This window comes from Leopardus geoffroyi, chromosome B3 (assembly GCF_018350155.1).
Source record: "Leopardus geoffroyi isolate Oge1 chromosome B3, O.geoffroyi_Oge1_pat1.0, whole genome shotgun sequence".
Classification (NCBI taxonomy): Eukaryota; Metazoa; Chordata; class Mammalia; order Carnivora; family Felidae; genus Leopardus; species Leopardus geoffroyi.
In genome coordinates this window covers 69,859,177-69,872,867 of record NC_059337.1, presented here as the reverse complement: position 1 = coordinate 69,872,867, position 13,691 = coordinate 69,859,177, and the positions used below count along the sequence as shown (strand labels likewise).

The 13,691-nt window shown below is 39.4% G+C and overlaps 1 protein-coding gene across 3 annotated transcripts in view; it reads left to right on the top strand.

Annotated features, from left to right (window-relative positions):
* The first annotated feature begins 1,016 nt into the window (after positions 1-1,016).
* SLC12A6 (solute carrier family 12 member 6) overlaps positions 1,017-13,691 on the top strand; it is an 89,118-nt gene continuing 76,443 nt past the window's right edge. The window contains exon 1 of one of the 3 annotated variants that reach the window (XM_045450146.1): positions 1,017-3,168. In XM_045450146.1, coding sequence (XP_045306102.1) covers positions 2,898-3,168 — 271 coding nt within the window. In that variant the 5' untranslated portion in view covers positions 1,017-2,897. The remainder of the gene's footprint in view (positions 3,169-13,691) is intronic. The other 2 variants (XM_045450144.1, XM_045450143.1) reach the window with 2 other exon arrangements.

The window sequence follows — 13,691 nt, the reverse complement described above, 5'->3', positions numbered from 1 at the left end:
CTGGTTTGAATATACCCAGGGCTTTTTCCTTAAGAGATTCTCTAGATATTAATATCTTCTGAGATGTGCTCAAAAACTGCAGAATTTTAAAAGTTATAGTCTATTGGTATTAGGTAGTATATATAAGTGAATGAAAATACACTGTGGTATGAAACAAAATTGGATGTTGCAGAAATCCACCATTTCTTTATAAAGAGAAAGTCTATGAGATTTGTAGCAGGCCTGCCTGAGAAAGACATCCCTCAGGAAGTGAATTTCTTCCTCAGGAAAGCTGTGAACCTGAGTTAATAGTCACAAGCTTTGAAGAGCAAGAATCAAGCTTGAAAGAATCAAGCTTCAAGGAGGTTTACATTTTAAATGGGAATTCTCATTTTGTTACCTGGATATTTTTTATTTTGTGGTTTTGTTTTATTTTTTTATAACCTGGTTCATTTTAACCAGACTTTGGACTTTGTGTGTCATTTGCTAAAAAGGGATTTCCTGGCTCAGGTTTTCAGTATAGTTCTGACCTAGTGCTAAGAATGATGCTTAAACATTTACCCTGGGAGGTATAAGGACCCAGGCAAAGCCAGGGCACAGATTGTTAAATTTAAATGTCTTGTTAAAGCTATAGGAAGTAACTTTAAAACAAAAGCATTGATAAGTCAAAACTTATTGAACACTCTATTCAGGTATTAAATAAACAGGCTAAGAAAAATATTCTGGTGGCAGTAGTAGGGAAAACACTGGGATTGGAACAAAAAAGTATCTCTTGTTTTCCCCAGGTTTAAAATTAAAGACATTTTATATAGGGGTGCCTGGATGGCTCAGTTGGTTAAGCATCTGACTCTTGATTTCGGCTCAGGAGATGATACCAGGTCTGTGGGATGGAGAACCGTGTTGCGCTCTGCGCTGAGTATAGAGCCTGCTTGGGATTCTCTCTCTCACTGTCTTGCTCTCTCGTGCTCTCTCTCAAATACATTTAAAAAAAAAATTATGAAGACATTTTATTTAATGGAGCTTTCCGTCTAACTAGAAAGCGAAAAATAGCATTTCCGCTCACCTTTATTGAGGTATAATTGACCAAATTGTATACATTGTGTACACGATGGCATGAACTATGCATGTGGTAAAAGACATTTTAAGGATGGGGGGGAAATGTAGCACAAAATGTGAGGATACAGTGCTGTAAAAACACATCTCAAAAATTTGAGTAAGGGTCATACGTAGGTGTATGGTATGGGAGGTTTGTGATTTTTTTTAAAGAAATTGTGAACGGTATTTTCAGAGACGCTTTTATTAAAAAGAGATGGGTTTTCAGGTTCTGAGGGCAAACGGCATTGTCTGCTCCCCCGAACGCCTCCAGACCTGAGTTTGTGCAACACAGCAAGACTGAGAAGGAAAAGGATTTGTTTTCTCCCGTGCTCGTTGCTCAGGCCCCAACACGCAACTACAATGCCCATCGTCCTCCGGGCCTCCCACGTGTGGCCCCTCAGTCCCGCTGCGACTTCAGCAGCGCATGCGCGCAGCCCTTAACGTCGCCTCGCAGACTGCAGAGGCTGGGCGGGGCTCCTCGGCACTCGCGGGACGGTACCGCCCTCCGACCGCTCCCCCAGGCTTCTCTTCGGACCGTTAACCTCGAATGAGGAACGAGCGGAGAGGGAAGGGAGGGGCTGCGGCGGCGCTGGCACAGCCCGCCGGGCCCGGGGCCGGGGGCGGCGAGGTCACGTAACGGCTGCTCTGGCGTCTGCCCGGGGAGGGGGCGCCCTCCCCGGCAGCCGGAGCCCTCCTGCGCGCGGCTCCGAAACAGTTACCGGCTCGTAAACAACAGCTGCGCGCGCACCCGCATCAGCTGGCGCCGGGATTCAGCACCTGCGACCTCCTCTTCCCCTCATCCCCGCTGCCCCCTCCTGTTCAGCCCGGGCCAGCCTACGGGGCCGTCTCCTCTCTTGCTAGGACCCGAAGGAAGAACGGCGAGGGCCTGACCTGCGCCGCGGCCCTGGTCGGGGAGAAGGCGTCCTCCGGCAAAGGGGTGGCCCGTCCTGTCACACGCAGGAGAAACCCAGCGAGCAGACCGTGGGCTCGATGGACTAGCAACGACCTGCCACGACCCTGAGCTGCAGTCCGAGGGGTCTCGATCCGCTCGCTAGCCGCCCCCTCCCAGATCCGAGGGACCGTTCTGCCCGAAGAGCGGGCGGGCCACCCCCGCAGACCTCTTGGAGACGAGAATCCGCTCTGCCCCTGCATCCTCTGCTCACCCTTTTCTCCTCATTCTCCTGTATCCAGTAGTGTGGGGTATTTTTCTCGTTATGCATGCTCATCTCTCCCACCAGACCCAAGTGGATTATTGGCCTCAAAAACATCGGGTGACTCTCCACACACCTCCCAGCCAAACCTGTGGGGTATTCACCTGATACACAACAGGTGGCCGGGTGTACACCATTTCGCAATCTGATCTGTGCTGTATTCGCCTGATAAGGGTGGGCCTGCGCGCACTTTGCTCAACTAGAACCGTGGGACATTTACCAGATAGAAAAGACTTAACTACCTCGGCGGAAACCTGGGGGTCGAGGGGAGAAACGCTTCACCAGCTTCTCTTGAGACCATGGCGCTGGGGCCGCAGTGCTGGACCAGGGGAGATAGCTAGATAACTTTTTTTTTTCCCCCTGAAGAAATGAAGTTACACGAGTTTGGCATCGTTTTGTCTTTTTTCCTCCTTAAATATTTAATGGTAGTGCACTTTCTGGGATAGTCTGTTTGAATTCTGAGAAGGAATTTTTGTGGTGTAAATCAAGGTTATTGAAGGTTTTTTTAAGTTATCTTTTCTATTTTACAATCAAAAGTAGCTAGCGTAGGAGGAAGGATTTTGCGGGGGTTTCCTTTTTTCTTTGTTCTTATAAAGGAAAAGAGAAAGAATAATGCATCCTCCAGAAACCACCACCAAGATGGCTTCAGTTCGGTTCATGGTGACACCAACAAAGATCGATGACATTCCTGGTTTGTCAGATACCAGCCCGGACCTCAGCTCCCGGTCCAGTTCCCGAGTAAGATTTAGCTCACGGGAAAGTGTGCCGGAAACAAGCCGGAGTGAGCCCATGAGTGAGATGTCCGGAGCCACCACTTCACTGGCAACTGTTGCACTGGATCCGGCTAGTGACCGGACTTCTAACCCCCAGGATGTCACGGAGGGTAAGTAGAAACACAGATGACAGGATACTTTCATTACCGGCTTGTTTATCTGGTTGTCTACTGGAAAATCACTTTTCCATTATACAGTAATCTTCAGGAACCAAGGTACCTCTTTTTGAAATGCCTAAGGAACCCTTTGGAATAATGGTCAGCACAGTGACTCTCGGCAGCAATAATTTGGCATGTGGGAAGGTATATGGAAAGAAGGAAAGCAAATTTATATTTCGACTTCTTCATTTTGCCTCCTTAGAATTGAAATGAGTGTTTTGGTTTAGGGCAGATATCAAAGAATTTAATAGTTTTTCAGCACAGAGAATCCTAAATGGTGAAATTCAGTGGAGAGCTTTGGGGTCAGAATATTACAGTTGGCTTTTAAGGCTAGTTACCAGGAGTAGTTACTGATCATCTCTTAGTTACCGTTTTCGCACAAAGATTTCAGATATTATGTCACCGAATTCTTTGTAAAAAATTATATTTTACAGAGACAGCAATTCAAGAAGCTTAGCTTACTCAGGATGAGGCTGGTGGATCTATTGTCCTTGCTATCGAATGGAGAAATTGTAAAGAGGCTTTTAGGGCCTAATTCCCATATAATTTTGTAGAGAGGCTTTTAGGGTCTGATTTCTACATAATTTATTCACTTTGAACATTAGATGGAATGTGTTGAGTCTTTGTAGTCAGGAAATAGTAGTACACAAGCCACTTTCTGACTTACCTTGACCACTACAGACCTTAAGCTGCCTACACTAATTTGTGTTAGCTGGTTTGTAAGTTTTTACAGGATTTAGTGGGAAGAGGTGATGAAAAGACAGAAAGGAGATGAGAGGTCCTAACATTTTTCAGACTCTGAAGTACAAAAGTTTGAGAATTGCTGTACTGCTTTATATGTTTAGTTCTGTGCTAAATTATAACGTAGGTATGTCTAGTAATGAAAATTTCTCTTAAAACTCTTAAAGATTCTTAAAATGGTATTCTACCCAAATTTGAAAACCATAGCTTCAGCTACTGACTTGACATTTTCCGGTGTCAGGAAGTATTGTTCCTCTTAACCGAAAGGGTGCAGGAAACCAGAATGATTTTAGTTCCTTATTTGTGTTTGTGTTTCTGAATGTCTGGAAACAAGGTAGATTTGGTAAAGTTTGTAGTCTTAGAATTCACTTATCCTTGACTATTTTATGGAGATATGGACTTAACTATTTTCAATTTCTTGACACACTTTATACCATGGAATGGAATAAGAAATAATTTATCATTTTCTCTTCCTCCAAATTAGTTCTAAATTGTAGTTTTAGTCTGTATCCATCATACTATATTTAGGTTGTAAAAATACCAGATAAAGACTATAACAGTGTTAATTTTTTTAATGCTGTAATTGTTGTTAGGCAGTTTACAGCTAACTGCTATTAGTCTTGTAGTTACATATTTTGGAATTGTATTTTTATTCTGTTTAAAAAGTGAACTTATTTCTGTAATGTGTTAGCCTTGTGGAACAGGATCCTTATCCAGGCTGTTCTTCCCTTATTTACAAGCATTATTTACAGTATGGAATGGTATCGTTTTACACTACAGAGGTAAAACTGGGGACCTATCTAGGTGAAATCTATGTTGTTTAGATGGGTATAGAAGTTAAAGCTTGGCTCTTTATCTAACATACTCCTTAATGTGTAAATATTATGATACCAAATGAAAGAAATTAACAGTCCAGCCATTAGATTGCAATTTCCACTATATTCTCAGGAAACTAGTTCTGTATTTTACTAATGACCTATTTTTTTCTCTGTCTTCTAAAAAATTATGACAACCAGAATCCTATGATATATTTTCCCCACTATTAGAGGGACTGATCAAAAATACAATTATTTCATCTTTGGCTTCTTAATACACGGATGCCCTTGTTAGACTTAGATATAGATCTTCACAGGATCCTGTTGTCAAGAAAATCAAGGACATACTAATCTACATTTGTCTCTGGACTGGAATCAGTATTGGAAAACAACGCTGCATTTTCCGCAAGTGATTCTGTCCTTAAGCTCATACTATACTTCAGAATTGTTTGCTATTTTAATATTTAGAATTCTGTGATTTTTTTTTTTTTGGCCTTTTATATATACATCCTTCTGTGGTTGTGACATTGGTATGATTATCTCTCTTTTCTCCACAATTCCCATGCCTCTCACATTTCTTCCATATATTAGCTTCCCACCTTAAATTTCTTTTCTCATCATACACTTTTTATTCACATTACATTGTACAACCAAGGGGGGCAGGGGTGAAACACGAAGTTTTGTATTTCTGTCTGTGTTTTAAGTTTTTCTCCTGTCGGCCTTTTGAGTAGGTAATTCTTTCTGCTATCAAAGTATTTATAATTTTCCTTTCATTTTGTTAAGGTTCCATTAGAGTTTATAGGATTGTGCAGTTGGTAAATAAAAACAAGAATCTTAGACTGTACTTGCTTTTACATGAAGAATGCCTTAAAGATACAGAAGAAACTGTTGAGAGTGGATACCTCTGGTGGGTTATGAAAATAGGGTGGAAAATGGGAACTTTCCTTTACCTAAACAATTCAGAAGGGCATGTATAATTTTTTAGATTGAGGATGTATCACTTTAATAATAAAAATTTTAAGAGGCATAGCATGTTAGGGAACCTCAGATGACCAAGAATTGAATTCTGAAGAAGAACAAGAATTGAATTCTGGTCAAACTCTATTTTAAAAAATGGGAGGGGAGTGCACCTGAGTGGCTCAGTCGGTTAAGCGTCAGACTTCAGCTCAGGTCATGATCTCACGGTTCTTGGGTTCAAGTGTCAGACTCTGCTGACAGCTCAGAGCCTGGAGCCTGCTTCGGATTCTGTGTCTCCTCCTTTCTGCCCCTTCCCCATTCATGATCTGTCTTTCTCTCTCCCTCAAAAATAAATAAGCATTAAAATAAAAATGGGGAAACGAAGGCTTACAGAGATGGTTATTTGTAGATCAGAGTGGGAAAGCCAAGACTGAAAAGTGCAGGCCTCCTGACATATCCAGTGCTCATATCATTTTGTCTCTGTCATGATGAACATTATTTACATTTGCCTTGTAACTATTTTGTTATCTTAAAGGATTGTTAAAATAATAATACCCAAAAAGAGCAAGGGACATATTTTTATATGTCTTACACAGGTTCTGATACATTTCACCCTTTTACAATTGAACAAATGCTCCCTGAGGCTCTGCTATGTATAAGGCACTCCAGTAGGAATTATAGGAAATATACATATGAGACAGTCTCTGCCTTTGGAGAGCTTATAGTTTAGTGCTGAAAATGACCAGAATACTTTATCCATTTCTTCACCAAACATTTACTGAACACTTCTTAGGAGTCAGGCCCTGTCCTGGGTGTTAAGGATGCAGGAGGACCAAGAAAAAATATCCCAATAACTGTTGTAAGGAAAGTTATGATCTAACAGAGAAAACAAACAAATGTTCCTATAAATTATAATGCTGTGTGATAAATACAAAAATGAAGATACAGCAAAACACCAAAAAAAGAAAAATACAGCAAATTTTAGAATAATACAATAGAAAAATCTAGCAAAGGAAAATGATGAACTGAGATAAAAATGGAGACATTTAGAGACTGGAGGTCCTGATGGAGTAAAGTTGTAGTGAAAGATGTAGAAGGATTAAAGACTGTGTTCAGAGAGTTGAATGTTGGAGTTAATTGTTTCAGAGGTGGGGCAGGTCCAGTGTTAAGATGATCTAATATGCAGCCTTGGGAGTGGGTTTCTGAAATGGAGTAAAACTAAAATCCATTAAGTCAAGGAGCTCTAAATATACCAATTCCAAGGGTGACTGTCAACAGGTTTTTATTGGGGGGCATTAGGTGGTAGAGATGCAAAAGTAATTTAGATAAGTCCCTCCTTCAAAGAGTCACCTTCTGTCTGAAACTTTCTCTGATTTACCCCCACCCCCAGATAAAATAGATAAGTTCTTCATGTCCCTGTATCCCTTATGCAGACTGTTACTATAATACCTATTTCACTTAATTTTGTTGATTTTGTACGTTATCTTTCTCACCTAGGCAGCAAAGTTCTTGGGACAGGAACACAAAGTTGTCTTTGTATCATCAGCACCTAGTATAGTGTGTCATGCCACATATAATTTGCACTCAATAAAATACATATTGAGTTGAAGATCTTCTAAGCCAAAAAAAAAAAGATCTAGAAATAGGGACGCCTGGGTGGCCCAGTCAATTAAGCGTCCAACTCATGGTTTCAGTTCAGGTCATAATCTCGTGGGTTTGAGTCCCACATTGGGCTCTGCACTGGCAGAGCCTACTTGGCATTCTCTTTCTCTCCCTCTCTTTCTGCCCCTCCCCCACTTGTGCTGTCTGTCTCTCTCAAAATAAATAAATAAACTTAAAAAAAAGGATAGAAATGTAAACAAAAATTAAAAACATAGTATGGTAAAGGCAAATGAAATGTACCCACTAGAGCAGTGATGCTTCATCTGGTTGCATATTGGAATGATCTAGAGATCTTTTTAGAAAATACTTCTGCCCCTTTCCCAGGGATTCTGATTTAATTGCATCAGTAGTTTTTAAAAGCTTTTCAGATGATTCTAATGTAAAGCCCGCATTGAAGACCATAGCCCGGAAGAGAAGCGTGATTAATGCTGTGCATTTGAGAAGAACTTTCCCACCTGATTAGGACTTCACTGTGAGCAGATAGGCACAGCAGGCCTTTCCTTAAATGTCAGGAGGTCTTATAGAGTAGAATATTTATCTGCCCATGGAGCCATTACACTACACACTTACGTTTAGTGTATTCAGCTGATCTAGGGTTAAATCAGAATAATGATTGACTAAGCAACTTGGAGAACTAGCTAGTTGTTTTTTTTTTCCCCCATAAGAACATACTTCAAAGTACCAAGTACTTTTCTGTACTTTTCCAAAAAACTTCTAAGTTTTTGTCCCAAACCAAAATAAGTGAATTACATTGTATTGCCAATCAATGACTATTACCCTTATTTTAAATATATTTTTCATATTATACTTGGCCCTTGAAAAACCCAGGGGTTAGGGGTACCAACCCTCATGCAGTAGAAAATTTGAATGTAACTTTTGACTCCACCAGACTTTAACTGCTAATAGCCTACTGTTGACCAGAAGAAGCCTTACCAATAATATAAACAGTCAGTTAACCTTTTTGTACATATTATAGACTGTATTCTTACAATCAAGTAAGCTAGAGAAAATAAAATGTTATTAAGAAAATAATAAGGGATAGAAAATGTGTTTACTATTCTGTATTATTTATAGAAAAAAATCCAAGTGTAAGTGGACACATGCAGTTCAAACCTGTGTTGTTCAAGGGTCAAGTGTATGTGGTTCTTGAATATTGTTCATTTTACTTTGGCACTCTGTGAGCTATAACATTGTAGAAGGTAGTAAGATGGATAGTTTCATAAAAATACATGGATTTGGTACCTTCTTAGCTCATCTGATATCATCCTCTGATTTTATATATATATATATATGTATGTATGTATTTTTTAAGGGTTTCCAATATTCTCTGAAACATTTTGAACATTTTGGTCACAGACCACATCTGTTTTGGTCCACTTTGCCATACTTTACAGCCGGTGATTAAACTTTATAATATACTACTTTACACCACAGGAAGCAATCAGCCAAATCCAGAATATGGGAAATTTTACTGAATAACCAGATTCTTCAAAAAATAAATGGCATGGGGTGGAGGAGGAGTGATGGGAAGAGAGGGAAAGCTGTTACAGACAAAAAGCAGACCAACCAAATGCAAGGTGTGGGCTTTATTTGGATCCTGATGTGAACAAGAGTAAAAGATACCTTTGGGGTAATCGGGGAAATGTGACAATGTACTTGGTATTAAATGATTTTAATGAATTATTGTGAATTTTCTTAGGTATATTTAAGACATTGTGGTAAAGTCCTTGTCTGTAAAGATACATATTGAAGTATCTACAAGTGAAATGAAATGTACTCCACCACCCAGGCCCCCCTGCAAAAAGTTGAGAATATTGGCAAATGTTGATATTTTGAATTGAAGTAAAAGGTGCATGGGGATTCATTTTACTGTTTTCTCTGCTTTTGTGTATATTTGAAAATATCTATAATAAAAACTTTCAAAAGGTTGAACTGTGTGTAAGAAAGCTGCTTTGATAGAAAGGACTTTCTTTTAGAGTCTGTCCTAGCATACTCTGTGTTTTGACTCAGCAGTTGGTAAAGTGATGCTTCAACTTCGTGTCTTTTATTTTTGGTAATATCTTCTATGTCCTCACTAATTCTTTTCTACCAAAGGCCTTATTCTTTGCCTGTCAGTGGCATATTTCTTGCTTCCAGATTCTCATAAACCTTGCTTTGATATTATCTCTACTGGAATGGAAAAGAAGGAAGAGGACACTCCTGGGCACCTTTAAAAGTTATACTTCCCATTTCAAGACTGTTAGAATAAGAGTAATGTTTCTAACGCTGACATTTAAGATAATTTTTATTTTTTATTTTTTTTTTTAATTTTTTTTTTTCAATGTTTATTTATTTTTGGGACAGAGAGAGACAGAGCATGAACGGGGGAGGGGCAGAGAGAGAGGGCGACACAGAATCAGAAACAGGCTCCAGGCTCTGAGCCATCAGCCCAGAGCCCGACGCGGGGCTCGAACTCCCGGACCGCGAGATCGTGACCTGGCTGAAGTCGGACGCTTAACCGACTGCGCCACCCAGGCGCCATGAGATAATTTTTAATGACCTATGCGGATGATGTCTTGCTATGAACTTTTGGATTGTAGCTGCCTCTCTTCTTGTCCCCTCTGCCTGCACTCTGAAATAGCAAGACCTTTGTGCAAATTCTTTTTTTTTTAACTTTGTTTATTTATTTTGAGAGAGAGCAAGAGAGAGAGAGAGCAAAAGTGGGGGACAGGCAGACAAGAAAGGGAAAAGAGAATCCCAATCAGGCTTTGTGCTGTCAGTGTGGAGTCCAACACAGGGCTCAAACTCACAAACCATGAGATCATGACCTGAGCTGAAATCAAGAGTCAGACACTTAACTGACTGAGCCACTCAAGCGCCCCAACCTTTATGTAAATTGTAAAAAAGACAGCCCTTCCAGGCTTCACTAGAGAAGGACAAACTGGATTTCAACCCTCAACCCCTGCCCTTTTGGTGTGACACAGTCTGCACAGCAGCTGCACCTGGTGGGTTTGCTGAATCAGAATAATGCAAATTATATGTGTTTGAGTTCTTGGCGAGGTCTCTTGTTGTTGTTGTTGTTTTCTTTTTCTTTTTTGTAAAGAAAGGTGAAAGATTTATGTGATATGAAGAGAAACCAGAGTATGGTGATGAGTTTCTTAGCAGCACATACGAAACTTTGGAGGGGTATATTGTAGGAATTATGAAAGCATTTTATTTTGTGAATGTATAAATGTGTTATTTTAATGAAGTTTTGTAAGTAAATAGGGAAATAAGAAGATTTTCCTCATTACAATCCTGTGATTAGTGCTTTGGTGTATTGTGTAGAACCCCAGCAATTATAAATGAAGGTGTGAGCACAAAACAGCAGAACATACAGCACACACACAAGCAGACACACAAGGCACCTTGCTTTAAATGCAGAAGTTCCATAGTTGATGAATAATAAATATTATTACCATATTTGCTCAGTTCTAAGGCGTACACTTGTCATCTTTTTAACATTTCTGACATTTAGGTGCATTTTACTTTTGAAGAATTTTAAGCTACTGTTAAATCATTGGTGGAACTTACAGTTAACAAAATTTCAGAATCCAGTCACTATTGTGAATAAATCAATCTGAAAGGCTGTCCACAATCTGAAATTTTGAAGTTACCTTTGGATGTCTACTGAAAAAACGTGAAGGCTGAAGCTTTATTTTAGTCTTAAAATGGAAGTTTTTGTAGTTGAAAAGCCAGAGATAGAAAACAAAAAGTGTGTATAAGTAATTAAGAGATAAGAGGTGTGTTTGTGTTTGGGTTTTAATCCTAACTTTAGTTGTTGTATTTTTGTTTGTTTGTTTGTGTTTTTCACTTTAAAATTTCCTGTTCTTTTAGAACTGTGTTTCAGTCTCCAGTTTCTCTACTAAATTAGTCAGTGGCATCTTTGGCTTTGCATTTTTATTACTGCATTGCTCAGCCTTATACTTTTCTAATGGTCTTGAGAAATCCATGCAAGATATTCAATTGGTAGCATTCCTCTGTTTATTTTTATGTTATTTCTTTTTTTATTTTAGAGAGAGCACGTGCAAGTGGGGCAGAGGGACAGAGGGAGAAAGAGAGAATCTCAAGTAGACTCCGACCTCAGCACAGTGCCCGATGCAGGGCTCCATCCCATGACCCTGGGATCATGACCCAAGCTGAAATCAAGAGTCGGACCCTCAATTAACTGGGCCACCCAAGCACCACAGCATTCCTCTTTTTATAGTCAGAACCATTTGGTTAATAGTTTTAATTTTTGCCCAAGTGGCACCTGAATTTCTTCATTTTCTCCATTTCACCAGACAAATCTACTTTTACTCAGGGGTAAAACTATTCCGTTTTTATACAGCTAGTTTAAAAACAAAACAGTTTAAAAACTCGTATCTATTGGGGCACCTGGGTGGCTTAGTCAGTTTGAGTGTCCAACTCTTGATTTCTGCTCAGGTCATGATCTCACGGTTTGGGAGTTTGAGCCCTGCATCGATTGGCCTCTGCATTGGCAGTGCAGAGCCTGCTTGAGATTCAGTCTCTCTCTCTCTCTAAATTATTTAAAAATAAATAAACTTAAAAAACTTTTTAAAACTCTTGTATAAATATGTACATTATCACTTTGAGGAGCTATGAGAAATTGAACCAAACTGAAATTTATCTTATTTGAGAGCATTTGCATTTAACATCCAAGCTTTTATATATATATATATCCAGAAAGAATACTTACTTTCACAACTGGCTAGTTTACATCCTAAATTATTAAAAAAAAATTTTTTATTTAAAAATTTTTTTAGGGGCTCCCAGGTGGTTCAGTTGGTTCAGTATCAGACTCTTGATTTTAGCTCAGGTCATGATCTCACGGTTCATGAGATCAAGTCCTGCATCAGACCCTGCTTGGCATTCTCGCTCTCCCTTGTTCTCTGCCCATCCCCCACTTGCTCGTGCACACTCTCACACTCTGTCTCTCAAAATAAACATTTTTTTAAAATAAAAAATTTGTTTCTTAGTTTTGCAGTGTACTCATTTCCAATAGAATTCTAAGAATTATTAGGAAATAGAAAACATTCTTCCCTATTAAATGAAAAATCATGTTTTGATATTTTTCATTTAAAATAAAGTCATTTTCTTCAGAGCTATGATGGGATTTCTCATCCAGGAGAAAATTGAAACTGATAAGGTTAAGTAACCTGCCCAAGATCATACAAGTAATAAACTGAAGAGTAGTAACTTAAACCCAGGTGTGTGTGATTTTAGTATCAGTATCCCTGTTATTACACTTCCTCTACTAACATTAGTTGGCTGTATTGAAGCATTTAGTAAGCAGCAAAGGTAGAGTACAAGAAGTATAAAAGAAATAGAATTGTTATGTTCAGTGTACATTTTTGCAGTTTTTTGTCTGGATTGGGGGCATGAAAGGAAATAGGGGTTTTTGTTTTTTCAAAAGAAGGTAGTAAAATGACATGTTTCCTGAGTAATTTTAAGGTTCTGTGTTCCTAAAAGGAAATCTGGCCTAAAAGTATGTATTTTTTTTTTAAGATTTTATTTTTAAGTAATCTCTACACCCAACATGGGGCTCAAACCTACAGCCCTGAGATCAAGAGTCACATGTTCTACCACCTGAGCCAGCCAGGTGCCCTTATTTCAGTGTCTTTTAAATAAATGGCTTGCAAATACCCAGGGCAATTTGGTAGTGCTGAGTTATACAGTTATCAGGCACATTAGTTCATCTTCCTGAAAGTTAATATTCGTATTTCTAGTTTCAGTAGATCTACTTGTTTTTTGGTTTTGGTTTTGGTTTTTAGTAATCTCTACCCCCAACGTGGGGCTAGATCACAACCCTGAAATTGGTAATCACATGTTCTACCAACTGAGCCACCCAGGCACCTCGTGGTATATCTATTTTAAAATGGAGTTTTGGGGGTGCTTGGGTGGCTCAGTCAGTTGAGCATCCAACTCCTGATTTTGGCTCAGGTCATGGTCCCAGGATTATGGGATGGAGCCCTGCATCAGACTCCGTGCTGAACGTGGAGTCTGCTTGAGATTCTCTCTCTCTCTCTCTCTCTCTCTCTCTCTCTCTCTCTGTCTCTCTCTCTGTCTCTCTCCACCCACCCCCCCGTCTTCTGCCCCTCTCTCCCACTTGTGCATACGCACTGTCTCTCTCTCATGGGAGTTTTGTTGGAAGGAAGGAAGCAATAACTTCTTTAAAAACAAAAACTTGTTCTCTGAGGTGAAATTAACAAGAAAATTTTGTTTTGAATTGTATTTTCATTTTTCTTTATATTTTTAGAAATATGTCTTAAGTTTTGACAA